The sequence below is a fragment of the Megascapheus bottae genome, chromosome 5 (genome assembly GCF_031878675.1).
Source record: "Megascapheus bottae isolate mThoBot1 chromosome 5, mThoBot2.hap1, whole genome shotgun sequence".
Lineage (NCBI taxonomy): Eukaryota > Metazoa > Chordata > Mammalia > Rodentia > Geomyidae > Megascapheus > Megascapheus bottae.
This window is the reverse complement of record NC_143513.1, coordinates 25,552,095-25,578,649: the sequence shown is the minus strand read 5'-3', so window position 1 is coordinate 25,578,649 and position 26,555 is coordinate 25,552,095. Positions and strand designations below refer to the sequence as shown.

At 38.2% G+C, this 26,555-nt stretch overlaps 1 protein-coding gene and 1 pseudogene across 1 annotated transcript in view; one reads left to right on the top strand and one right to left on the bottom strand.

The window, feature by feature from the left end:
- Positions 1-26,555, bottom strand: part of Abca13 (ATP binding cassette subfamily A member 13) — a 355,049-nt gene that overhangs the window by 236,169 nt on the left and 92,325 nt on the right. The window contains exons 27-30 of the mRNA XM_090332320.1: positions 19,446-19,585; positions 13,233-13,346; positions 10,423-10,513; positions 1,290-1,466 (exon numbers count right to left, since the gene is read on the bottom strand). Of these exons, the coding sequence (XP_090188446.1) occupies positions 1,290-1,466; positions 10,423-10,513; positions 13,233-13,346; positions 19,446-19,585 (522 nt within the window). The remainder of the gene's footprint in view (positions 1-1,289; positions 1,467-10,422; positions 10,514-13,232; positions 13,347-19,445; positions 19,586-26,555) is intronic.
- On the top strand, positions 10,134-10,252 carry LOC150063138 (small nucleolar RNA SNORA51; annotated as a pseudogene).

Here is a 26,555-nt window from a genome sequence, read left to right as displayed (position 1 = left end):
GCAATCAAGTTTTGCCCAGTTTCAGTGGCACACACCTGTAACTGTAGCTACTCAAGAGGCTAAGTTCTGAATATCAAGGTTAGGAGTCATCTCAAGCAGGAAAGTCTATGAGACTTTTATATCCAATTAACAATAAAAAAAATCCATAGTAGAGCTATGGCTCAAATGGTAGAGTGCTAGCCTTGAGCAAAAAGCTAAGGTACAACACCCATGGCCCAGGACTAGCAAGGAAAAAAATGGTTTCCAATATTTAAATCACCAAAGCAGTAATGCTTTATTGTGACATTACTGTAAAATTCAATGTAAAAAATAATAATCAAGAAAAAATAATAATTAAATGGCATATGAAGTATAATTCAGTGGCAGAACATGTCATTAACTTACACAAGACCTTGTATCCAATATCCAGCTCCAAAATAATAGTAATAAACAACATTAATAATAAAATTACTAAAAGTATATATCATATTTATCTTGAACAAGTACATGATGGATAAGAGAATCCAGTTAGCCACTATATCTTTCCCTTACCTCATGATATTAATACAGTATGACAAAAATAAAGGTGTTGCCAGTAATCAGAGTAAAACTTCAGTGAAAAAGTAAATAATGTGTTGGGTGGGAGTTTGGCCTAGTGGTAGAGTGGTTGCCTAGCATGAAGACCCAGATTTAATTCCTCGGTACCACATACATAGTGGCAAGTGGTGCTGTAGCTCAAGTGGTAGAGTGTTAGCCTTGAGGAAAGCCCAAGGACAGTGTTCAGGCCCTGAGTTCAACCCCAGTCCTGACAAAAAATAAAAAAAGTAAGTTATGAGGGCTGGGAATGTGGCTTAGTGGTAGAGTGCTTGCCTAGCATGCATAATGCCCTGAGTTCGATTCCCCAGTACCGCATAAACAGAAAAAGCCAGAAGTGGTGCTATAGCTCAAGTGGTAGAGCAATAGCCTTGAGCAAAAGAAGCTCAGGGACAGTGACCAGGATCTGAGTTCAAGCTCCAGGACTGGCAAAAAAAAATAAGTAAGCTATTATGTGAGACTTAAGTATAACATGATGTTAAAAATAATAAAAGCAGAAGAAGCAAGTAGCACCATCTTTAGAATAGTAGGAACAGTCTTCAGCATGGCTCACATTTTCCCTCACTCAGCATATACATATTTCTGCTTCACTTTGTTGTGCCTATAAAAGACTTATCTTTTGAAGCCACCATAAAACACTCTTAGGGAGAAATATGCAAAATGCAACTTACTGGAATCTATGCCTATTCAAACACATTTTTCTCCCAAATACTTACTGGCCAGGAAGTTGTTCTGCTGCATGAGTTTGTGTGCTTTAGACTCCAAAGCATCGACAGACTCCATGGCCTGGAAACGGTTCAGTGCCACGCAGGAGGAGAGATTGACTAAGAGACTGCCCAAGAGCTGGAAGTGTCCAGCCCCCGTGTGATTAAACATCTTATCCAGCATTCCGCCTGAGGAAAGCCAACAAATTAGGGTACAGATGCTTCTCTATCACCTTAGTGCCTCCTGCTCATACATTAGGAACTGTGCAAATGGATTTGAAAATAAATATTAATTCCTTCAACAAAAATTGCCCAAAGGACCAACTTTATTCATATGCAATATTTGCCACTCATTAGCCCAAAGAAAATCTTCTACTATCTATAAATATACATCCTCTACTGCATATGTGAAAATCCTCTAACCCTCTCTCTCTGTATATACTATATATATGAAAATCCTCTACTATATATATAATGCATATATATATAATCTAGAAGAAGGAGGAAGATAGGAGGAGGACAAGGAGTTAGCACCCAAAGGTGAAAGTGCAAGCCAGTATAATTTGTAACAACAAGACTTGGGCAAATAAACAAAGAAAAGAAATGCATGAGTAATAAGGAAGAACCTTTTCACACACACATACACACACAGAAAACAAAAACAAAAACAAAACCAATGTTCCAACCCGGACTGGCGAAATATAACTACTATAATTTTACTGAAGCTGCAAGCATTTTCTGAGACATATTTTATGACATTCACATTACAGAAACAATAATCAGCTGAGTACTGGTGGCTCATACCTGTAATTATAGCTACTTAGGAGGCTGAGATCTGAGGATCATGGTTCAAAGCCAGACTGGGCAGAAAAGCCCATGAGATTCTTATCTCCAATAAACTGCTTAGAAAAAGCCAAACATGGTACTGTGGCTCAAGTGACAGAGCACTAGCCTTGGCGCAGGGATAGTGTCCAGGCCTCTTCAAGCCCCAGGACCAGCAAAAAAATAAATGATAATTATAATAACAACAGTATCCACAGCAAGAAAACCAATCTTCCTATAGTCTCTGCCCCAGATTTGTATATTAGAAAAACAAATAGACTAATTGATGAGTACTGGCAATATCTTCGCTCTGGAAGCTGAACTTCCAAACATTTTTCAGAGGATAAACACCAAGGAAGTTTTGGTATTTTTCACTCTGTTTTCAGAAAAGACCTGGAAAAACTAAATTACCTTGAGAAAGGAGTGTGGAGAGACAGCTTAGGGAGGGAAAACAACTTGAGACATCCCAGAAAGCAGAAGAGTCAGGTATGACCTGAGTACCTCCAGCTTGCTAATAAGGAGTCCCTACTACTGGAGACAACATCACAACTCTGAACCATCCAATCCCAATAGGAGCTGGGACCATGGTGCAACCCACCTCTCTTCAACTGGTAGAAAGAAAGCATGACCCTCCTTGGCAGCTGCTCCCCTTATAAGGGTGATATTCACAACTAAGGCGTTGCCACACCAACATCTCTCAAGGGTAGCCTTAATTAAGGACATCCAGGGATAGTCTTTCCATTTTTTCCACTCAGTATTTTATAAAAAATGAGAAGAGGGCTGGTCTAGTGGTTAAAGTGCTTGCCTAGCATGCACGAAGACCCAGGTTCAATTCCTCAGTACCACCTACATAGAAAAAAGCCGGAAGTGGTGCTGAGGCTCAAGTGGTAGAGCTCTAACCTTGAGAAAGTTCAAGTACAGTGCTCAGGCTCTGAGCTCAAGCCCAGGCTGGCAAAAAAAAATGAGAAGAACTGGACATATATACAAGCATACCATCATGTTTATACACACCCATAGCCTACAGAAAACCACACAACAAAGTGTATAACCCTGTGAACAAAATTACAGTATGGGACACTTGTCCGTGGCTAGTATTCATTCCCTTGGCCACAAGACCTGTTTATTTCAATCCCTAGCAGAAGGAGGATATGAAATTCTGGTATATTCTTCTTTCTAAAAGCATTCAGAGAGAGCTATGTCACAACTTGTCCCTATAAGAAGAAAATAGCTTAAAACAGAGTCCACAAATGGCAAGAAATAATTAACAAGGAGGACTGATTTCTGGCCATTTCCAAACTTACAATTTCTAAGTTGTAAAAACAAAAAGATGTGTCTGCTGAAATGTTAAATACTAGAAAGATGCCCAGGATCAGGGTTTTCCACCTCAACATGCCTTGATCCTCACAACTTAGAAAAATGTCTTCCACTGTCCACCAGAGCATTGTAGAGTCTCTTGGGGGAGTTACAAAGCCTCAGAGCCAATGGAATGGACTTGACATTGACCTAAGAGGTTGAGAGATTGGCCACTGCTCTGGCCTGGTTTTCACAGAGACTTCTTTGGGGCCCAACACTGCTCCTCACTCAACAGGAGAGTTTGGGGTGCTTAGTTTCAAGGGGGTCTCAAGGTACAGAACACATTTGGCCTGGAAAAAGAGAGATTTGTCACCAAAGGAATGGATGGGCCCAAGCCTCCGTTCATTACTCCCTAGGAGAAAGCTGTGGATATTTAACCCTCAGGTTGTTTATGAAATAGGAAAGATAATAATATGCTCTGTAATTGTCATATAAACGATTAAAGAAAATAGGGCTGGTAATAAGTATGGCATTTACTATGCCTGGTGCAGAATACCCCTGGTGCAGAGTGACTTGGTACTTCTGAGGGTTTCTTGTTTTGTTTATGAGCCAGTACTCAGTGCTGTTCTTTAGCTTTTTTTCCTCAAAGGATAGCACTCTAACACTTGAACCACAGCTTCACTTCCTGTTTTATGTGGGTTAATTGGAGTTAAGAGACTCATGGCCTTTATTTCCCAGGTTGGCTTTGAACTGTATTCCTCAGGTCTCAAACTGCTGAGTAGCTAGGATTATGAGCATGTGTCATGAGTACCTGAATCTTAGTTTTATAATCATTAAAATGACATGTAAAATAGTTTTTTGATAGAGAAACAGACAAAACATATTGCCACCTCCTTGCCTTCTTCTAAATCAACTAGTAGGCACTTGGTGGGATCAAAATATTGTTCTATGCAGCAGGGATTTTGAGGCTGAAAATCCCTACCTTACCAATCAGATGCCATTTCTGGCAACCTCGTTGGTTGTGACACACAGATGCAGAAGCTGTACAGTTGTTCTAGATTACATGGGCAAAGCCAACAGCTGTGGGATTTAATGTTTTCTCTTTCATTATCCCAGTCTATGTCCTATTCCAAAAGGGCACCATAGGTTTCACACTGCTGGGGCAATATATTCATTGCAGCCAGTAGCAGACGATGAAGGGTAAGATGGAGGTGGAGTGGCAAAGAGGAGACAGAGAACTTGGATGACTCTACCAAGTGAAATGATTGTGGCATAACTTAGTCTTTGTGTGTATGAACATTTGCTAGCCTATAAGGCCACTCCTTGGTTTCAAGATAAAATTATTTTATGTTTTCTCCCATATTTTGAGGTAAAAGTGATGTCTTTGGGCACCTGTTACATTCCCTCCATGATTTCCTGGGACACTGCCTGGCACCTCCTTGAGTTTCCATGACTACACTCTAAGGATGCCAGGTGTGCTTTGAGATGCAACTGCTATCAAGGCTGGCATTCAGGCGTTGTGCTGTGGCTGAGGTGAAGACCCCCATGGGGATTCTATTGTTTTCTAAATATGTGGGTGTGCCACCAAGCTTGAATGTTTTCACATGAAATGACAGTGCTGGGAGCCTCAAAAATCAGAGGCATGAGAACTGCTCAGCTGACAAGATGCAGCCTTGCTCTTGTAGTAATTCTGCTACTTATTCTTTGATGTCTGTCAAGGTTTCAACATCCTCATTCATAGCACTGTGAAAGCAAAACTATGTTTGTGGTTCCTGTGACAGTGTAATAAAGTTTTATATTAACTTAATGTTGTTACTGAATTACTGAACACTACCTACTATTGTATTTTTAATTGCTAACGACAGTAGGTAGACTGTGATCAGTTAAGTATGCTTTCATTTCTTTTGCAGAACATCTAGAAATTGGAAACCCAAAAGTACTTTGCTCATTGTGGGAGGGGGAAATTTTGTTGATGGAGAATGGGGGAGTATTTAATTTTACAGCATGGGGGCACACTGGTGATTTTTGTATATGTTGTATTTATATGCTGATTGTTTGTCAAGTAATATGTTGCTCTACAATCTTGCTGTAGTAAGCTTGGTAAGGCAATTAGACTGCATATATGTCCAGATGTTAAATACAATAAAACGTAACTTGACCTCACTATAGGGTAGCTTTAATTATCTTCCATGGGAACAATCAAAGCTGCTTTTTTTTTTAAAACAAGCCTTAAGAATTTGAGTCATTTACATAAATGGAAGCACAAATACAGAGAGGGGGAAGATAAACACATACTCACAGGTTTGTGGGTATAATTTTCAAACACAATTCATTGTATAATTTGCAAGTACCGTTTATGGATTTATATCCACATATTGTGTATCCATGGGCTCAGTCAACCTCACATCAAAAATATTTGTAATTGTATCAAAATTGAATATACACACTTTTACTCTAATCATTTTATCTAAAAAATATAGCATTAGCACAGTGTTAATTGGTATCAGTACATGGACTTTCCTGGCCAAATTAGCTTGGAATTGAGACCCCCCCAGATCCTAGTCTCCCGAGTTGCTAGGATTATAGGCATAAACCACCAGCGCCAAGCTTGAATGTGATTATATAAAATGATGTTTATCAAAATGAACTCCAAGAATGGAAAACAACAGGTTTTTTTATTGCATTGTACTGTTTTCAGTTATTTCTTTCCCTTCGGTTTATTCTCTTCTGTCACTGTTTTTGATTTGGGTATCCTTTGAAATGATACTTTTAATTGAATGAAAATGAAAATGGGGCATACCAAAGAAGTTAGCTGAAGTTAAGAGAATGGTCAAAGAAAAATATTTACTTTTGAACATATATGATTATGTATACATCTTAGGAACTTAAATCAACAATAGAAGGAAGGAGGAAGGGCACAAGGAAAGAGGACAGGAAGAAAGGAGGGAGGAAGGAAAGAACAAAAAACATGAAATACTGAGATGAAACAATGCTATTTCCTTTTAGGATTCACACAATTGATAGCCCATTACAAGATGGATAAAGGATTAGGAATAGGGGAAAATGCAAAAAAAAAAAAGAAAGAAAGAAAGAGGAAAGATAAGGAAGCAGAGGAGAAAAAAGAAGAGAAGTGGTAGAAGACAAGTGAGGTTCCAAGCTGCTGTTTTATTTTATTTAACTTATCAGAAATGAACTAAAGAGTATCTTCACTTTATCTTCCCCGATACACAAGACATCATTGGGTAACATTATTAAGAATTTTTTGTTGTGTCTCGTGCTTCAAGATGAAATTTGTGAAATGTGTCTCCCTAAAGCAAGGTAATGAAATACATATAAGGATGTGGAGACTAGGATCAGGATATCCCACCCTCAAGAGCAGAGATTTCTCAGGATGGCCACTAGGTTTGGAAGAAAAAGACAAAAGGAGTGTTAAGAGGGGCCCTGCCAGCTGTCTGTACTGACAGCCAGATTGGACATAGAAATGTGCAAGCATATTGGGGGAGTGAGGTTAGCAAAGGGTAGTAGAAGAAAAGGAAATATCATTTAAAAAGGGCATTGCATTTTCATGTGTAGTCTGGCTTTGCAACTGATCATTATGTTCTATCTGAATAAAAATGGGTATAGAATCAGAGGGGGTAACCAGGCAGAGAAATGAGGACGTATAGAACTAATCTGTGTCTTTCCTAACAGGGAATCGATCGATAATTTCTACTGTGAACAAATCAAGGTATACTAGTACAGGCATTATTCTTCAAGGCTATGATGATTGATCCATAAGAAATCTCTCAGTAATTTTAAAGTGATTTATCTTAGAAAATAAAAGTGAGTGGTACCACTCAGTGAGGAGATTCTTTTCTAGTAACAGAACCAATGGTTAGAAAGTAGTTTTTTTTTCTTCTTTTTACAAACAACTTCAAAAATACTATGGTTAGAAGATCACTTTATGAGAATCCTTGTCTGTGTTCACTTGAGAACAAAAAATTTCTTTCTCAAAAGAACTTCACATTTGGAGATGTTAAGTGGATGGTTTTCCTCTAGTTTATCTGTATCACCTAATGTTTCTATAAGAGGAATGTGCTATTTCACAATACACAGAAAAACATTTTCAATATTCTATGTTGAGTGGAATAGAAAGGTTTTTGAGATTGATTTGGGAAAGGATAATGAGAGTGAGTGATAGAAAGGATGAATCTGAACACAGTAGACCATGTGCATATACAGACATATCAAAGTGAAACTCCCAGCCAGGCGCTGGAGGCTCAAGTCCGTAATCCTAGCTAGGCATGAGGCTGACATCTGAGCATCACAGTTCAAAGCTGGCTGGAGAAGGAAAGTTTTTGGAAGTCTTCTACCAATTATCCACAGAAAAAGCCAGAAGTGATGCTGTAGTTCAAGTGGTAGAGTATTATCCTTGAGCAAAAGGAGTTTAGTGTCAATATCCAGGCCCAGAGTTCAAGATCCAGGATGAAAAAGAAGAAGAACAAGAAGAAGAAGGAGGAGGAAGAGGAGGAGGAGGAGGAAGAGGAAGAAAGAAAGAAAGAAAGAAAGAAAGAAAGAAAGAAAGAAAGAAAAAAAGAAAGAAAAAAAGAAAGAAAGAAAGAAAAGATTCCCTTGTACAACTAAATGGATGCTCACAAGTGTTTTTATCCAGTGATAAAATGACATGGCAAGTGGATAAATATCCTCATGAAAATGTATCAATTAGCCTTTAGTAATCATTTCACCACTGTGTCCAGATACAAATTATGAGATGAAGAAATATTTGTGCAACCTGGCTGTGCTTTTGAAGAGGATGCAAACCCCATTAGGTGAGTTAAATCTTGAGCTAGAGAGTAACCGATGGAGAATTTCCAGACTGCAAATGTCACTCAATGGTAAAGCATTTGGTGTCTAACATGAACAAGGTCCAACCCATTACTACACAAAACACAGCAAAACAAACAGAAATTACCTTCTCATATCCCAGGCCACTGTGTCTGTATGTAGAGGGCTCAATGGAGTGGAAGAGAAAACAATCGCCAACCTCTCCCAGCTAGTGAAAGGATTTTTGGTCTCCAAATTCAGGTGGAAGTAAGACAAAATGATTCATTTATGACCTCAAAATTCCATGCAACTCCTGCATTCTGGGTCCCCACAACACATTTGTAGGAAGAGATCAGAATTCCTGCATTTTCTTTCATGTTATAATAGAAATGTAGGCATGGGAAGCAATGTGGCTGCTGAGCAGCAATGCATAGAACAAATACGGGTATAGTAAACTTCTCACTGTAAGATACCTGCATCCACTCCAATACCCTGGTAGATGCAAGGTTCCCAGATTATCTATTTGGTGCAGCAAGATCTCACAGACCCACATTAGTACCTGAGCTTTATTGCTCAAAGCTAGTACTCTACCACTTGGAGCCAAGGTGCCACTTTCAGTTTTCTGATGGTTAATTGGAGATAAGGGTCTCACAGAGTTTCCTTCCTGGGCTGACTTTAAACCATGATCCTCTGATCTTAGCCTCCCAAGTAGCTAGGATTGCAGGTGTGAGCCACCAGTGCTTTGCTACAGCTGTTCTTAATTTAAAAAAAAAAAAAAACAAGCTCATAGCTGGCAAAAGTAGCTCACACTACTCAAGAGGGTGAGATCTGAGTACCACAGTACAAAGCCAACATGAGCAAACAAATTCAAGAGAGACTTCTATTTCTGATTAACCAGCAAAGATAAAAGTAAATGTGTGGCTAAAGTGAGTGGTTGAATGGCAACCATGAGTGCAAAAGCCAAATATGAGAGCTAGAAAACCTGAGTTTAAGCCCCCCTGACACAAACACACAAACAAAAACATAATATCTTGCCTCCCCTTACCCTTCATACTTCATTCAGTTATGAGTTCATTTTGTGTGCACATAGTCAGAGACCAGGATTCCAGCGACCGAAATCAGCCTGATAATCTCTCTTTTCTGGTCTCTTATTCCCTTTATATGGTTTAGGCTTTTAACAGGCACTCTGACATGCCTCTGGCAAAACCCTGGAATCACCATTTTACAGTGGCTGGACAGAAATGGTTCATGCCTCTCTCCAGATCCTTGCATGCAAATGGCTCTCTTATGTGCTCAGTAATTAAGTATTCAGCCAAATATGCTGGCACTTGAGCATAAGAGAGGATCAAGAGTTCCAGGCTATCCTGAACTCTGTAGCAAGTTTTTGTCTCGACAATGAAATAAGCACAATGATGACAAAAAAAAAAAAAAAAACCCGGGGCCAGGAACTTGGCCTAGTGGTTAAAGTGCTTGCCTAGCAAGCACAAAGACCCGGGTTCGATTCCTTGGTACCACATATATAGAAAAAGCTGGAAGTGGTGCTGAGGCTCAAGTGGTAGAGTTCTAGCCTTGAGAAAGTCCAAGGACAGTGATCAGGCCCTGAGCTCAAGCCCAGGACTGGCAAAAACAAAACAAAACAAAAAAAAAACAAACAAAAAAAAAACCCACATAAATGAAGTTGTAGATTAAAGCCAGAGAACAATATAGGTGTCCTAATTGATAGATATTTTTGGTCTGATCTGTACATTTTCAAATCAGTGTAACTGCTTTCAACTTCCTTATACCTCAGTAGTAATTTCTTTTGTGACCTTGCTTTGAAATCCACACTTGTAGCATTCCATTCAGGACCCTCCTTTTTGGGTGTTTTTTTTTTTTTCTTAACTAGGTTCTTTACAAGTCAAGCCCTAAATTAGTAAGTCAGAAAAGTTCATGCATAAGCACCTCCAGGTGCTTACCATGATCTGTGTTCTTACACTGATGGTATAGAAAGAGGAGGCAGAGTAAACCTGTCCCATATACACCTCTGCCTGGTCTGTATTGTGAATGTGAAGACATGGGGAAAGAAAGGAACAATAAAGAAAAAAAAAAACTTTGATATACCTAGTTGAAACCCTTCAAGATACAGAAAAGAAAGAAACTCAGAGAGCAACTTTGTGGCCCAAGGGGTAGAACACAAGCAGGACAGGCATGGGAGCCATGCCCCGACCCTTTAAACAAGAACTTTTACCGTAAGTTTGCAGAGTTTCTGTGAGTTTTTCCACGTCGATGTGCAACTGGCTTTCTACAAAGTGTCTTATAAATTTGTTTCTCAGGGCATCCTAAAGAAAAATAGCATAATATAACAAAAATAATTACAGGATGTATTCTTATTGAATGGTACTAGATTTATTCAAAGTTATGTTATTTAGGAAAAAGACAAAGTGAATCTGCTTACAAGAAGATCTAAAATGGGCTGGGAATGTTGCTTAGTAATAGAATGCTTGCCTAGCATGCATAAAGCCCTGGGTTCCATTCCTCAGTATCACATAAACAGAAAAAGCCAGAAGTGGCGCCGTGGCCCAAGCGGTAAAGTGTGCTAACCACAAGCAAAAGAAGTTCAAGTCCCAGGACTAGAAAAAAAAGTTCTAAAACATCACAAATAACTAATAGGTAAACATGCAATGTGTTCTTTTGTCTTGTGAAGCAAGAATTGCAATTGTGAAATCCAGACTCTAATTTAATCGCTACCTAAAACTAAAAATGGAGAATAAGTTAATTAGTGGCTTTTTTAAACACCTGCAACACCATGATGCTTTACCCTTTTAAGATTACTTCATTTTTCTTTTCTTTTTTTTTTTTGCCATTACCAGGATTTGAATTCAGGAACATGGGCTCTTAACTGGCTTTCTTCTTAAAGTAGCTTGAGCCAGGCCTTAATTGGAGATGGAGTTACATGGTCTTTTCTGCCTAGGCTCACGCTGAACCTCAATCCTCAGATCTTAAATTACTGAGTAGTAAGGATTACAGACATGAACCACCAGTGCCAGGCCATCTTCTTTCCTTTATGTTGCCTTTAGTAATGATTATATAAAATGGCCCAACCCCCACATGTCCTGTGACACAGAACATAACTATGGGAATGCGCATTGAATTCATTTCATTGTGCTGCTTCTAACTTGTCTTATTTGTAAATGGATTTAATATGGAGAATTCTCCAAAATCATTTTTCATAAACTTCATCAAAACTGTGAACCTTGATTTTGCCATCAGCATGCATTGATTTGCATTCTATTTCTACACACCACAACCAATAAAGAAACCTGAGTGCAGGAAAGTACTGATATACTGGCACTCGATACCAGAATTTAGACATAGAGGTTAATTGTAGAATATGTTACCTCTTCTGAGAATACCTGATTCACCATAAAACTTTACAATATGGAAGCTCCAGATGATGAATTCTCAGATCATCTGTACCACCTGTTAGACCCTTTTACCACTCTTATTTGTCCCTACTAATTCCGTCTGAGGATGACAGGACTTTATTCTGAAATCTATCTGTTCTTTCTTAAATTTTATTTGTCTTCTTTCATTGGGCATTAGTTTAGATCACGTATATGGTACTTTATTATACAATTATGTCATTTAATCTCAGAAAAATTCCCATGAAGATATAACTATTAACTTTCACTGATGAGAAAAGCCCACAGCAGAATTTATAACTTCATCCAAAGGCATTAAATGAGGACATCTAGTGGCAGAACCAGGTTGAGACTTCACTCCAAACCCTAAGACAGGTTTCCCTGAATGTTGATCCCAATGATACAGTTAACAACTCATATTCTGTGTAAAGTAAAAAGTACTTCATGTCATTGATTCTGTGACTTTACTCTAACATTAACACCTAGTAACAATACTTCACTAAACTACAGATTTTTCAAGCTGATGCCCAATATTTGGAAAAGAAACTGGTTTCCTTTTTTATACTGTCAATTTGGAACTTAGGATATGGCATAATCATTGCATAATGTTTAACTACTTAATGCCTAAGTGGCTGAAAGCATTGAATTTAATGCAGAATTTAAAGCACATATAAATTATAAGTAAATTTTCAATTATTCTCATAATCAGGCTGTCTTACGTAAATAAAACTGAAAACATCCAAATTTTTTCACTCGTATTCAACCCTACATCAATTGGGGGGATTTTATATTGCTTGTAATTTTAAAATTAATATTCAATTTTAATATTGCAATATATTGAGAAACATTTAAAACTTAACTGTACACATAATGTTACCTTGTCAGTGTTTTTTAAATTTTATTGTACATACATAAATTTTACTAAGAAAAAAGTCATGCAGGGAGTGAATTTCATCACAGTATATTATATACATGTGTGGAAGTATGATAGTAAAATCACTTTGCATAGAGAGCACACACTAAAATGAAACAAAAATAAGAGTAACAAAAAGATTGAATGTGATCAAAATATATGTATGAAAATAGAATTTTCCAAAACCCTTTGTGCAACTAATATATGCTAAATAAATAAGTAGGAAGATATTCTTAGGAGAGGATCACAGAGGTTCAATACCTATGTGCATCTGATAATATAAAATAATACTCATGAAAATTAATGCCAGGAAATGGAAACAAGAGGATTTTTTTTCATTTGCTGTTGTTATTGTTTTCACTTCCTTTTGTCTTGTTTTTGTGTTTATCTGTCTTTGGAAGGGTGAGACAAAGGTGAGGAAATGCAGCAGTGGTACTCACTAGACGCTTTAGGGAAAATGAGCTATACTTCTGGGTGGAAATAGGAGGGACCACCAGGGAGAAAGTGAGGGAAGGGGTAACATTGTCCAAAAGGAAACGTACTCTTTATCTGACTTATGTAACTGTAATTCTTCTTTACATTATCTTTACAATAACAATAAATAAATTTTTAAAAATTTTATTCATCATCTGGGAAAACCACACTTGCTAACACCTCAGAATCTGTTGTAATGGCTCAGACAGACCCAAGCAGGTAGCAGCCTGAAACTCAACCCCTACTCACTTGCAGCTGGTTGAACATCTGCCCATTTCCACTTCCCTGGAAAAAGCTGGACATCTTCAACAGTGTTTCTGATAAAGTTTTTAGCTTGTCCACAAAATAAAAGGTATAATTGGCCTGCAAAATGGAACACACATGGTAAGTTTTGTAGGTTGTTGCTGTATTAGAATAAATCTTCACTCTTGCAGCAACTACAAGTACATTATCATATAGGAAAGAGCAGAAACTTGTGTTGTTCCATGCATGCTGCCTCACATTTCTCTTGACCCCAAGAAAATTTCAGTACTCACAAGTCAGGATACAGTAGACATTTGAACATCGGTATTTATTGCTGCACTATTTACCATAGCCAAGTGGTAGAAATAGCCCAGAGTTCTTTCAATAAATTGATAAAGAAACAAATACATGTGTAAATGTTTCTTAATATATGCTTCTCTCTATATATCATATATAATGGAATTTTACTTATCCATAAGGTAGAACGATATGTCACCTACAAAAATAAGCAACTCTCCCAAATTTATGCTAAGAGTAAGCCAGGGTAAAAGAAACAAATGATTCAAGTTTTCTCTAATCTGTGAAAGTTAAAAATAAATTATATATATGTATATATATATAAATTACATATAACACATATATGTATGTAATCATATACAGGGTCAAATGCATATATACACACACATGGTAATGAAGTATAGTATATGCAGAAGAGAACTCCACTGGTACAACAACACTGAACAACTACCTTAGTAATAACAAGAAGCTGGAACTTGTGCAATAACAGGAAGCTGGAACTTGTGTTGATGAGTGGGTGTGGTCCAAAAGGGGGCAGATGAAAGGAGAGGGGAAGGATGGAAAAATGCAGCCACAATATCCCATGCCATATGTAGAAAGTGAATTAGGTAAATCTAGGAGATGGGTGGAGTGTGGAGAGAAGAGGAGAATGATGAAAGGGAAGACATCTAAAATGATCATAAAAAATTGCAATCATAGACCCATAGAAAAAGGCATGCAACTATATCTCTCAAAATAAAAAGGAAATACATCAAAGGAAATAATTTAAATGAAATGACATAAACTCAAAGAAGGAAGACCTTCCATTTCTATTGGATCCATTCAAATTTGAAATAGTATAGTCCATCATCCTGATGAACAGATGAATGCAGGAAGAGATGGATGCATAAATGGAGACACAGAAAGATGGATGGTTGGTTAGACATACGGATAAATGGATAGGTGGATGGATAAAAGGAGAGATTAGAGAGTGAAAGATGGAGGAAAAGAGGAAAGACACTCTATGGTCCCTTCATAAAAGGGACTTGGCCATCCAAGGCAGACAGAGTGTCTGGACATATTCTCCTTCAGCAAGGACTGAACAATCCAGAAAAGTTCATGAAGGGCACTGAATTGGAGGAAATAATCTGAGTCCTTGACTGGTCACAAGATTCGGAGCAAATTTTCTCAGCAATCTGGGAAAGATGACTGGTGGTCAACTGGACAGAGTAGAGGCACCATCTCAAAATGGTAGTTAGGTTATTAACTAGTAGAATTGGACCTGAAAGCTAAAGTAATGGAAGTTCACAGACATACAGCTTCTGGGGGACAGGGGAAGAAGCAATTTCTAAATAACTCAAGGTTTGGACATCATTCATTCTCACCGAATGAGTACATCTATAAACCTACTGATACAGAATTTGAGTCCTGCTGATTTATAGGGGATGGCATCCAACACGTCTCATCATAAAATGTAATTATTTCTACTCAGGGCAACATTCCTGAGTTCTGATAAAATGTTTTAGATCTAACAGTTTCACCCACTTGAGCATCTTGCTCCAGGCTGACAACATGCTCTTGATCACTGATTAGATGCCTAAGGTCAGAAAGCAGACTGCTAAGAAATCTGCTCCCTCTGCAGAAATCTCTGGGGACCATCTCAAGCCTGCCTGGAGGTCTTGAGTCTCCTTCATGCACCACTCTGCCCATGTAAACAGTCCTTTGTGCACAGCTCCTGGTCTCCATGCCCTGCTGGCTCTATTTATACAGCACAGGCCTGTGCAGCTACTACTCCCTAACATTTGTCATCTTGATCAGTATCCAAACCAAGCATTTCTATTTCTACTTTAATTACTTAATCATCAGCCTTTATTTCCATTCAATCATAAAAACAGAAATAGCTTCGTCTTCATCTCTAACCTGTGTGACTTCATTTCCATCCTCCAAAGCTGTACTTCTGAAGGAATTCAGAAGGGTGAAGTATCACAACTTCTTACTCAAAGCTATAAGCCTGTCAAAAATTTCTACAATTAGCTAAGCAATATCCCAGATGAAGACAGTAAAGGAATCCTTAATGTACTGGGGTCCTTACTGTTGATAACTAAGACATAAAAAGAATCCAACCTGTTTCAGTCCAACAAATATGAATGTGAAGGTTGGACTTTCATTTCCTATTTGAAAAGTGAATGTAAATGTAAACCTAAACAACCCTTAATTCTCTACAAAACAAATCTTAAAAGAAGCAACCATTCCATTAAAAGGTAGGCTAAAGGGGCTAGGAGTTTGGCCTAGTGGTAGAGTGCTTGCCTAGCACGCACGAAGAACCAGGTTCAATTCCTCGGTACTATATACACAGGAAAAAAACAAAACAAAACAAAACTAGGGGGCCAGGTGTTTGGCCTAGTGGTAGAGTGCTTGCCTAGCATGCACGAAGACCCAGGTTTGATTCCTTGATACCAAATACTTAGAAAAGCCAGAAGTGGTACAGAGGCTCAAGTGGTAGAGTTCTAGCCTTGAGAAAAATCCAAGGACAGTGCTCAGGCCCTGAGCTTAAGCCCAGGACTGGGAAAAAAAAAAAGGTAGGCTAAAGATTTCAATAGAGACTTCTCTGAAGAGGAAGTGAGAATGGCCTATAGACACATGAAGAAATGCTCAACATCTAAGGCCATAAAAACGCAAATCAACACAATTCGAGATTCTACCTCACTCCAGTTGGAATGGCCACAATCAAGAAATCTAATAACAGCAGATGCTGGCCAGGAGGGATAGCTACTACACTGTTGGGAATGTAAACTCATTCAACCACTATGAAAAGCAATATGGCGGTTCCTTGGTTCCTCAAAAGAGTAAACATAGAGATCCCCCATAACCCAGCAATTCCACTCCTTGCCATTTACCCAAAACTCCAGAAACAAGGACATACTAAGTCCACTAGCACAACGATGTTCACTGCAGTACTATTTACTATAGCGAAGATATGGAACCAACCAAGATGTCCCTCAGTAGATGACTGGATCAAAAAGATGTGGTGCTTATACACATGAAATTCTATGCTGCCATAAGAAAGAATGACATCTTCCCATTTGTAAGGAAATGGAAAGACATAGAAAAAAAATCATATTAACTGAAGTAAGCCAGACCCAAAGGAACAAAGGCTCAATGGTTTCCCTCATTTGTAATAATTAGTACACTTCTAGGACTTTCCTAACAGAGGATTACAATAGCTCAAAACCTAGGTATATAAGGTCATAGAGGATGAAGCTAAATGAAAGGATCGCTAGGATATGGAAACAAGAGCTTTATCTTGTGTGATTGTTGGTCTTAATGTACTACATTATTTCTCTTTTCTTTGGTTGCCCTTTGGTTAATCTCATATTGTAACTGTATCTGACATTGTTACCTGGTATATTGTATATATGTTTATTTGTTTATTTGAAATAGGAAAGGGCGGAAGGAAAACAAGATGATTGGGAGGGGGTAGGTGGAGGGAAATGGGGACAAAAACATGAGAAGGGGTATCAATGTGTGAGAAGTAATTCACCTACTACCTGACAAATGTAACTGTAAACCTTCCATACATTACCAGGACAATAAAATAACCCTTACTATATTTAGTAGGCAAAGTGGGTTTAAAAACACCTACTCCATCTGATTTTCTTGTGAGATGCTAATGAGAAAACACTTGGAAAGTATCAATGATGCCTGAAAACTCATGGAAATAATATTGGGTGTTGGTGGCTCATGCCTATAATCTTCATCTACTCAAGAAGCTAAGATCTGAGTATATGGTTCAAAGCCAGAAGCCCATGAGGCTCTTACCTCCAAAATGTTGCCAAATAAATTAGAAGTTGAGCTGTAACTCAACTTAAGCAAAAGAAGATCAGGGACAGTGTCCAGGCCCTAAGTTCAAGCGCAAGGTCTGGAATTTAAAAAAAAAACTGATAGAAATAACTATTCAATAGAAAATGGTTGTATGTGTGGGGCAATGACTGTGTATGTTGAGCTCTAGTACTAACAGAAAATGTACGTCTCTTATTTTCCCTATCTCAGTTTAGTCTCAATGAGTATCCACTATGCTAAAGAGTTGACATGGAAAGTCAGCCTTTCTCCCTATAACCCTGGTTTGAGTCGTGTCCTTTGAGAGGAAGCCAGCTTCCTGATCCACTCTGTCACTCAGACCCTCACCTTCACATCCTGATCAATAACTACAAGAGGAAAAAACTGGATTTTATTCATATGTGAATCCCCCTGAGGAAAATCACTTAAGTAAAGCAGAAAAGAAAACAACCTAAATAAATTATTTTGTATAATTAAATATATTTGGGGGGCCGGGACTTTGGCCTAGTGGTAGAGTGCCTGCCTGGCATGCACAAAGACCCAGGTTCGATTCCTTGGTATCACATACACTGAAAAAATAAAGCCAGAGGTAGTGCTTTGGCTCAAGTGGTAGAGCTCTACGTTGTGAAAGCCCAAGGATGGTGCTCAGGCCCTCAATTCAATCCCTGGGACTGGCAAAAAAAAAAAAAAACAGGTCTGGGTTCAAATGTCATGTGTGCTCCTCAACAAGGAAAAAACATAGCCCCTTTAACATTGTATATCTAAAGTGAGACTGTATCATATTGCCATTTTCTAAACTTCACAAGATCCTGAGACATTCAGTCCACAAAGGGGAATCTCCTCACACTGAATTAGGTTCCTAAGTAGGCTTCCCAGTACAGCTGTGGAGTCAGTCTGAGCTCTGCTGGACAGAATGACCACTGCATGTCATCACTGTTGTCCATGAGTTTTTTTCAGTTCAAGGCTGACACTCTAACACTAAAGCTAACAGCTCCACTTCAGGCTTCGTTTGGTGCTTAATAGGAGATAAGAGTCTCTGGGCTGGCTTTGAACTATGACCCTCAGAACTCAGGCCCCTGAGTAATTAGGATTATAGATGTGAGCCACCAACAGCCAGTTCATACTGACTCTTAAGATTTAACTGGTTGACATTATTAGAAACCTGGAAGTTAATTGGATGTATATCTTTTCTCCTGTGTTTGTCAGTAAACTCAAAGCATGTCCCTGGCATCATGTCCTGTTTTCAATGGACCTACATGTTCACAAGAAAAGAAAAAGATCATTTAAAAAGGAATTGAGGGCAGGGAGCATGGCCTAGTGGTAGAATTCTTGGCTAGCATACTTGAAGCTCTGGGTTTAATTCCTCAGTACCACATACATAGTAAAAGCTGGAAGTGGTGCTGTGGCTCAAGTGGTACAGCACTAGCCTTGAGAAAGATCAAGAACAGTGCCCAGGCCCTGAGTTCAAGCCCCAGGACTGGCAAAAATAAAAAGGAATTGGACAAGTAAAGACATCAAGACAATACAACACAATTATTTTTTAAAGAAATTACAAACAATAGCAGGGTAAATTGGAGAAGTTAAGTAACCCAGGAAAGGAGGAAGGTAAGCAAAAACATACAATGGATCAATTCCTTCCGGAAAAATTTTGTCTCACCTTATTCTCCACAAAGTCAGACAAAGCTGCAGCCAAATCATCACTCACTAAAATGCTAACAGCTAGCACATTTCTGTGTCTTTCTTAAGTAGCAGGTACACCAAGCAAAATAGATTAGACTTGTTCTCTGTGTTTTCATTAAACTAGTCCCCTGTGCTCAACCCAAAACTGTCCTCAGTCTAATTGTCCTTGACTTTTGATATTCAAGTTCTGTGAGTTCACTGAATTAATGACTCTAACTATTGCTCACTGCCTCCACAATGTCCTCTAAGAAAGAACTCCACAGGTCAACATTTGGCAAGATGAACAAGAAAACCAGGGACCAAATGAATTGTAATCAACTTTTTAAAAAAGCTAGTGTATATTATAATTGCATTAAACATGGACTAAAATTTCTTTCCAGTATATCATGTATCAGTTATGTAAGATTTTCATTTGTCTCAACGTACCTTTTGAATGACTTTATTAATCTCTGGAATGTTCGGTGTATACAAAATTTTTCCATGTAGTATAGGTTTTAGGAAGGACCACACCAAAGCACCATTTGGAGACTGCAGAACTTCCTGATAAAGCTTCAAGCAAAATGGACCTGTCATAAATAAAAGAAAGAACGTATATGCAGGAAGTCCAGATTCACAGCAAATTTATGTGCATATCCACATTTATACTTTCAATTGTGTAATAAAGATATATTTTTCATGACACAAATCTGAATAGGGGAAGTAAACAAGGATTTTTGTTTTGTTTTGTTTTGTACAAGTACTGGGGTTTAAACTCAAATCCTAAGCACAGTCATTGAGCTCTTTTGCTCAAGGCTAGCATTCTACCACATGAGCCACAGCTCCATTTTTGGCATTTTGTAGTTAATTGGAGATAAGAGTCTCCCAGACTTTCCTTGCTTTAACTGGCTTTGAACCATAATCTTCAGATCTCAGCTTCCTGAGTAGCTAGGATGACAGGCGTGAGCCACAGGCATCTAGCACAGGAATTTTTTTTATATATCCTTTACTTCAGCAGATGTCATCTATGCAGAAACTTCAGGATACAGTAGTAGTGAGTGGCTCATGCCTGTAATATAAACTATTCAGGAAGCTGAGATCAGGGGAATCACAGTTTGAAGCCATTTGGGGCAGAAAACCCTATGACACCCCATCCGCAAGAAAACCAACAAAAAGCTAAGATGGGGCTTTGGCTAAAGTGATACCAATCAGACAAGCAAGTTGAACGAGCTCAAGATCCTGAGTTCAAAGCCTAGTATCAGCAAAGGCATACAAAGTTCCAAAACTATAGGAAGCTGTGTTTGCCCCAATAACATAAAAGGAAGATGAAAAGTGAAGGCATTGCCATTTAAAGTGAACATGAGTTGTTTTTTTTGTTTTTTGTTTTTTTGCCAGTCCTGGGCTTGAGCTCAGGGCCTGAGCACTGTTCTTGGACTTTCTCAAGGCTAGAGCTCTACCACTTGAGCCTCAGCACCACTTCCAGCTTTTTTCTATGCATGTGGTACTGAGGAATCGAACCCGGGTCTTCATGCATGTTAGGCAAGCACATTAACCACTAGGCCAAACTCCCGGCCTGAACATGAGTTTTTTTTTTAAAACAAGAAAAGAAAATCTATTGCTGATCAAGAAATCTAATAACAACAGATGCTGGAGAGGATGTGGCCAGGAAGGATCACTAATACACTGTTGGTGGGAGTGCAAACTCGTTCATCCACTGTGGAAAGCAGTATGGCAGTTCCTCAAAAGACTAAACATAGAGCTCCCCTATGACCCAGCAATTCGACTACTTGGCATTTACCCAATTGTCCAGAAATAAGGACATACTAAATATACTAGCACAACGATATTCATTGCAGCACTATTTACCATAGCAAAGATACGGAACCAACCCAGATGTCCCTCAGTTGATGGGTGGATCAACAGGATGTGGTATTTATACACAATGGAATTCTATGATGCTGTCAGAAAGAATGACATCACCCCATTTGTAAGGAAATGGAAAGACTTAGAAAAAATCATGTTAAGTGAAGTAAGCCAGAATCAAAGGAACATGAGCTCAATTATTTCCCTCATTTGTCATAATCAGTAGAAACTTTGGGCTCTCCTAGCAGAGATTTACAATAGAACAAAACCTGGATGCTTAAGGCCACATAGAATGAAGCTAAATGAAAGGACTTCCAGGATATAGAAAGAAAAGCCATATAATGAGTGATTGTTGTCCTTAATGTACTGTTATCTCTCATCTCTTTTGCTGTCCCTTGGTTATCTCATATTGTTACAGTATTTCAGTTGTTGTCAGATGTATTTTATATATGTTTATCTGGTTATTTGAAATAGGATAGGGAAGGGGGGAAAACACGATGAAAGGTAGGGGGAGGGGGAGAGAAATGGGCACCAAAACATGAGAAAGGGTTTCAATGTTTGTGAAGTAATGCACCTTCTGTCTGGTGAATATAATGTAACCCTTCTATTAATTACAATAAAAACTATATGAAAAAAATCTGTTGCTGAATAAGAAAATTCTCATTTCAATAGTCACAATATTGAAAACACCTGGTTATCATCTTCTGGAATCAGCTTTACGAGTCACTTCTGAATTTTCTCTGACACACTGATGCAGAATCGTCAAACATGCTACTTTCATCATGTGAAAGGATCTTATTTTCATAAAAACACTCCTGATAGTTCTCATAATTGCTGTGAAACTGACTAAAAAGTTTACTTAAATAATCTAAATGAAGGGGGGAAACAAGATGTTCGGGAGATGGTGGGGAGGAGGAAAAAGGGGACAAAAACATGAGCAGTATCAAGGTTCAAAAAGTAATGTGCCTTGGGGACCAAGACATGAGAAAGGGTATCAATGTTTGTGAAATAATGTACCTTCTATCTGGCGAATATAATGTAACCCTTCTATTAATTACAAGAAAAAATATATGGAAAACAACAGTAATGTACCCACTATCTGATGAATGTTATTGTAACCCTCTATAAATTACCCCATAAAAATACAATTTAAAAAATTATAACGGTCTAAATGAGTTAGCAGTTCATTAGTAAAATGCCCAATGATGAAATATTGAAAGGCTTTGAATAATGAATTGTCAATATAACTATTTTTTTAAAAGAGAAAATTATGATTGTTGTTCTTAATGTACTGTGTTATTTCTCATCTGTTGTCCCTTGGTTATCTCATATTGTTATGGTGTTTTACCTTGTTATCTGGTATATTTGTTTATTTGTTTATTTGAAATAGGATAGGGGAGGGGGAAAACAAGATGAGGGGAGGGGGTGAGAGGAAGGAAATGGGGACAAAAATATGAGGAGTGTCAATGTTTGTGAAGTTATGCACCTTCTATCTGGCAAATATAATGTAACTCTTCTATTAATTACAATAAAAAATTTTAAAGAAATGAAAAAAAGAAAATTTTAATGAAATCATTATAATAGTTCTGATTAAATGATTTATAATATATAACACATAAAGAATATTTTCAGATTTGTTTGTCTGGTTTTTTGTTTTTGCTGGTTTGAACTCAGAGCCTGAAGCTTGCTTAACTTGTTTGGCTTGTGCTCTAGCACCAGAGGCTGGTGCATCTAGCCTTGCTTTTAGCTGGTTATTTTGGAGGTGGAGTCTCATGAACTTTTCTGCATAAGCTCGCTTTGAAATTCAATCCTATAAGTCTTGTCTTCCCCAACAGATGGTAAAGGTATGAGCTGTGGTGATCATTTTGATCATTTTACTTTACTTGTCCAGAATTCTCCCCTTGAACAGAAAAAGTAAACTAACAAATTTCAAATACAATAAAATGGTTGGAAATTATTTCCTATAATATAAATTAACTATACAATTAGGTAAGAGTTTTTAAGTTAAATATGTAAGTTGTATGTTTTTAACTACAAGCTTAGTATGGATAGCTGTGATTTTTATTTTAGAAAAGTATAGACATATACAGATATGAATGTACATATATATGTAGAAAACAAGAAATTTGAAGCCAGAAATCATGGATCTTCCACTTGTGAATAAAATAAGTGGACTTGGGCAAGTCAATGAGTACTTTCTGAGCTTCCAAAATGTTTTATGGAAAATAAAGCTACTCATTTTTATTTCCAATGAAAGTGGCCACTATAGTGATCAAATGTCATGACCACTAGAAATGTAATACACCTAAGGATCAACAAAATTCAGTTCTCAATGTTAGTGGGGGGTGCTGGATAGATGGATAATGGATGGATGCATGCATGGATGGATGCATGCATGCATGGGAGGATGATATAGATGGTAAATGGTGGCAATCATTCATCCTCAAGACTCAAATATGAAACACAAGAAATAAAGAGGATTAGAGAAAAAGATAGCAAAACCATTAAATATGAATGCCTTAATAGGTCTAGAATTTCTCATGCCAAATTATGCCAATATTTAATTGCTATCCAAATTATCCACCAACATTGGAACACACTAGCCTATAGCTTATTTTCTTTCTTTTTTAGGCTGAAGACTGAGACTTGAACTCAGAACTCAGTACCTGACTAGTTCTTTGGCTAGTACTCTACCAAACTGAGACATGCCTCCAACCCCCCTGGCCTATAGGGTCTACGGTAGCACTGAAAACATTATATCTACCTCTTCTCTCTACACCTCTTTCTAGTTACCCCCTCCTACCCCTTCTCACCAGTGCTTCTGTCTGCAGTTCTCCCATACATCCTGAATAAGACGCTCCCTAGAATTGATAGTTTCTTGATGGGTTTTATTTTGTGGCGGGGCTAAGTGAACACAGAGTCTGTGGATGAGATGAATGCAACATCCGGATCCCTTTATCTGGTGAACTGAAGTTTATTCATAGGCTGAACCAACAGATATCCTGGCTAAGACTCAGTAAATGGTTTCAAATAGCCAGGAAGCATCAAAAGCATGTCCATGTAGTTCTTGATGTGACTCGAAGCAGCTGCGCAGCTACACAGAATGACCTCAGCACCTTAGAGGCCAGTATAGCACAGGCCACAAGCCAGCCAATGCCTGCATTGTAGCCTTATAAGACCTGAGCAAGGAGCAAAGGGCCAGCAGGCAATGCTGATCTGGGAAAGCTGTGATGTAATGAGTGTGTGATGTCTTTAATCTTTAGAGAATACATGTATGCTACTCTGCTAAGTGTCATCTCTGTTACTCTTCTAGCACCTTTATGTAGTATATGTTACAAATTTATGCTTTAAATGACAATAATATGATCCAGAGATGCTTAAAAATGTGACCAAAGATATATAACTCAGTACACTGAGGGAGAGGAGAGCTGACATGCCTGAACCCCAAAATTTTTGCCAAGGTATTTAATCTGCCTCTCTAATAAAAGCCAGAGGGGTGTAGTGGCTCATGTTTATAAACCTAAGTTCTTGGGAGGCAGATCTGAAAGGATTATGGTTCAAACCCAGCCAAGCATAATCAATAGCAGCTGGACATGGTAGTATCCACTGGTCATCCTAGCTTTTCAGGAAGTATGAATAACAGGATCATGATTCAAACCAACTCAGGCATAAATATAAAACCCAATCTGAAAAAATTATCTGAATCTAAAAGGGCCATTGTGTTCCTCACATCTGGAAACTATCACCACCAACATTTACTTCTGGTTGCAAATGAATGGTTTGTTCTATTTTTAAAAACATTTGTTCTATTTTTGTTTATTTATTTATTTATGTGGGTCATGAGGCCTGAACTCTGGACCCAGCCACTGTCTCTGAGCTCTTCAGCTCAGAACTACCGCCCTACCCCTTAAGCCACGGTCCCACTTTCCGTTTTCTAGTGATTGATTGGAAATAAGAGTCTCGTGATCTTTAGTGCCTGTGTTGGCTTTGAACTGAGATCTTCAGATCTCAGCCTCCTGACTAGATAGGATTACAGGTATGAGCCACCGCCCCAGCTGAGTTTGTTCCATTTATTATGACTATAACCATTCACTTGTTCATAGACAATCTTTGCTAACCCATGCTTTCCCTTGAGCATAAGACTACCAACATATCTTTTGAATGGACCAGGCAGAATGAGACCATGAAAAAGCATTAGTCCATCCACAAGCACTTCAATCTTCTATTGCTGTGTGACTCACACCCATGATGTCCTGTAGCTACCCTCCATCAAGTCTCTTCTCAAGACACCAAACTAAAAGATGATTTATAGACAGGTCAATTGGTAAGTCCCTGTGCCCTACAAAGATGTCTGTTTTTTGTTTTGTTTTGTTTTGTTTTTTTTGCTGCCAGTCCTGGGCTTGAGCTCAGGTCCTGAGCACTGTCCTTGGACTTTCTCAAGGCTAGAGCTCTACCACTTGAGCCTCAGCACCACTTCTGGCTTTTTTGTATGTATGTGGTACCAAGGAATCGAACCCGGGTCTTCGTGCATGCTAGGCAAGCACTTTAACCACTAGGTCAAACTCCCAGCCCAATATGTCTTTTTTTTAAAAATCATACACTGGTGAATATCTCAAAGTTGGAATAAGAAGAGAAGTAGTCTTTTACAGCTTTTACTTGCTATCAATTATAGTTGCATGAATCTGCTGGCATTTCAGAATATGGATGCGTCAAGTCAGCACTTGTCAGGATGGTGATGTCTCTCCAAGAATGAACTCATATGAGAGTCAGGTGCTTGGACTATTCATGCAAACCATCAATTCATCAGTTTTAATCACTGTACCACGCCGAGTCAGGACATGGATGATGGGTTGGGAACAAATAAAGAACAACAAACGTGGGGTCAGATAGCCCATACCCACGAACCTGAGCATTTTGTAAAACTAAGCTTGAAGCCATGATTCCAGAACAGCATCAACACGGGGAAGGGCTCTGTGAGAGTCCATTTTAACAGAAAGAACCGGGTCATGTTAGTGTGTACTTGCCATCTCAATTATGATGAAAATTCCCAAATAGGCACACTGCAGTCCAGGTACATGTGCCTGTGAAAGTGAAGCTCTGTCTAAAAACTAACCATATAAAAAAGAGTTGGACACTTTGGCTCATGCTTATTGCTTCAAACATTGGGCTCTAAGCTTAAACGCTAGCCCACCAAAAACTTAAACACAAAATTTTAAGACACAAAATATTTGGATGCTAATTTATATATCCCACTTTTTTCTCTTGTATCTTGTTACATATTTAAAGTTATATCTCTATCACTTTCCAAGTGTATACCTGGCAAGTTCCAAACCACCAGAGAGGCACTACACAGGCATCAAAAATAAATAATTGTTTTCATTGTTTCCTGGTTAACCAACATATATGATTAATAATTTTAATAAAATATGAATTTACTGAAGTTGACAAAATTAAAAGGGCCACTGATAGAACTTGAGTCACGCACCTGACTAACAAATCAGGATCCCAAATTCAAACCCCAGTACAGCCAAAAAGATAAACAAAGTAAAATGTATTTAATAGACTGAACATGTAGTTTAGGTTTAGCATCCTTGCCTCAACATCACCCAATTTATTATTATTATTATTGGTATATAATTATATTAAATAAAATTATATTAGATAATTATTGTTCAATTCATTTGAAATGGGACTTGG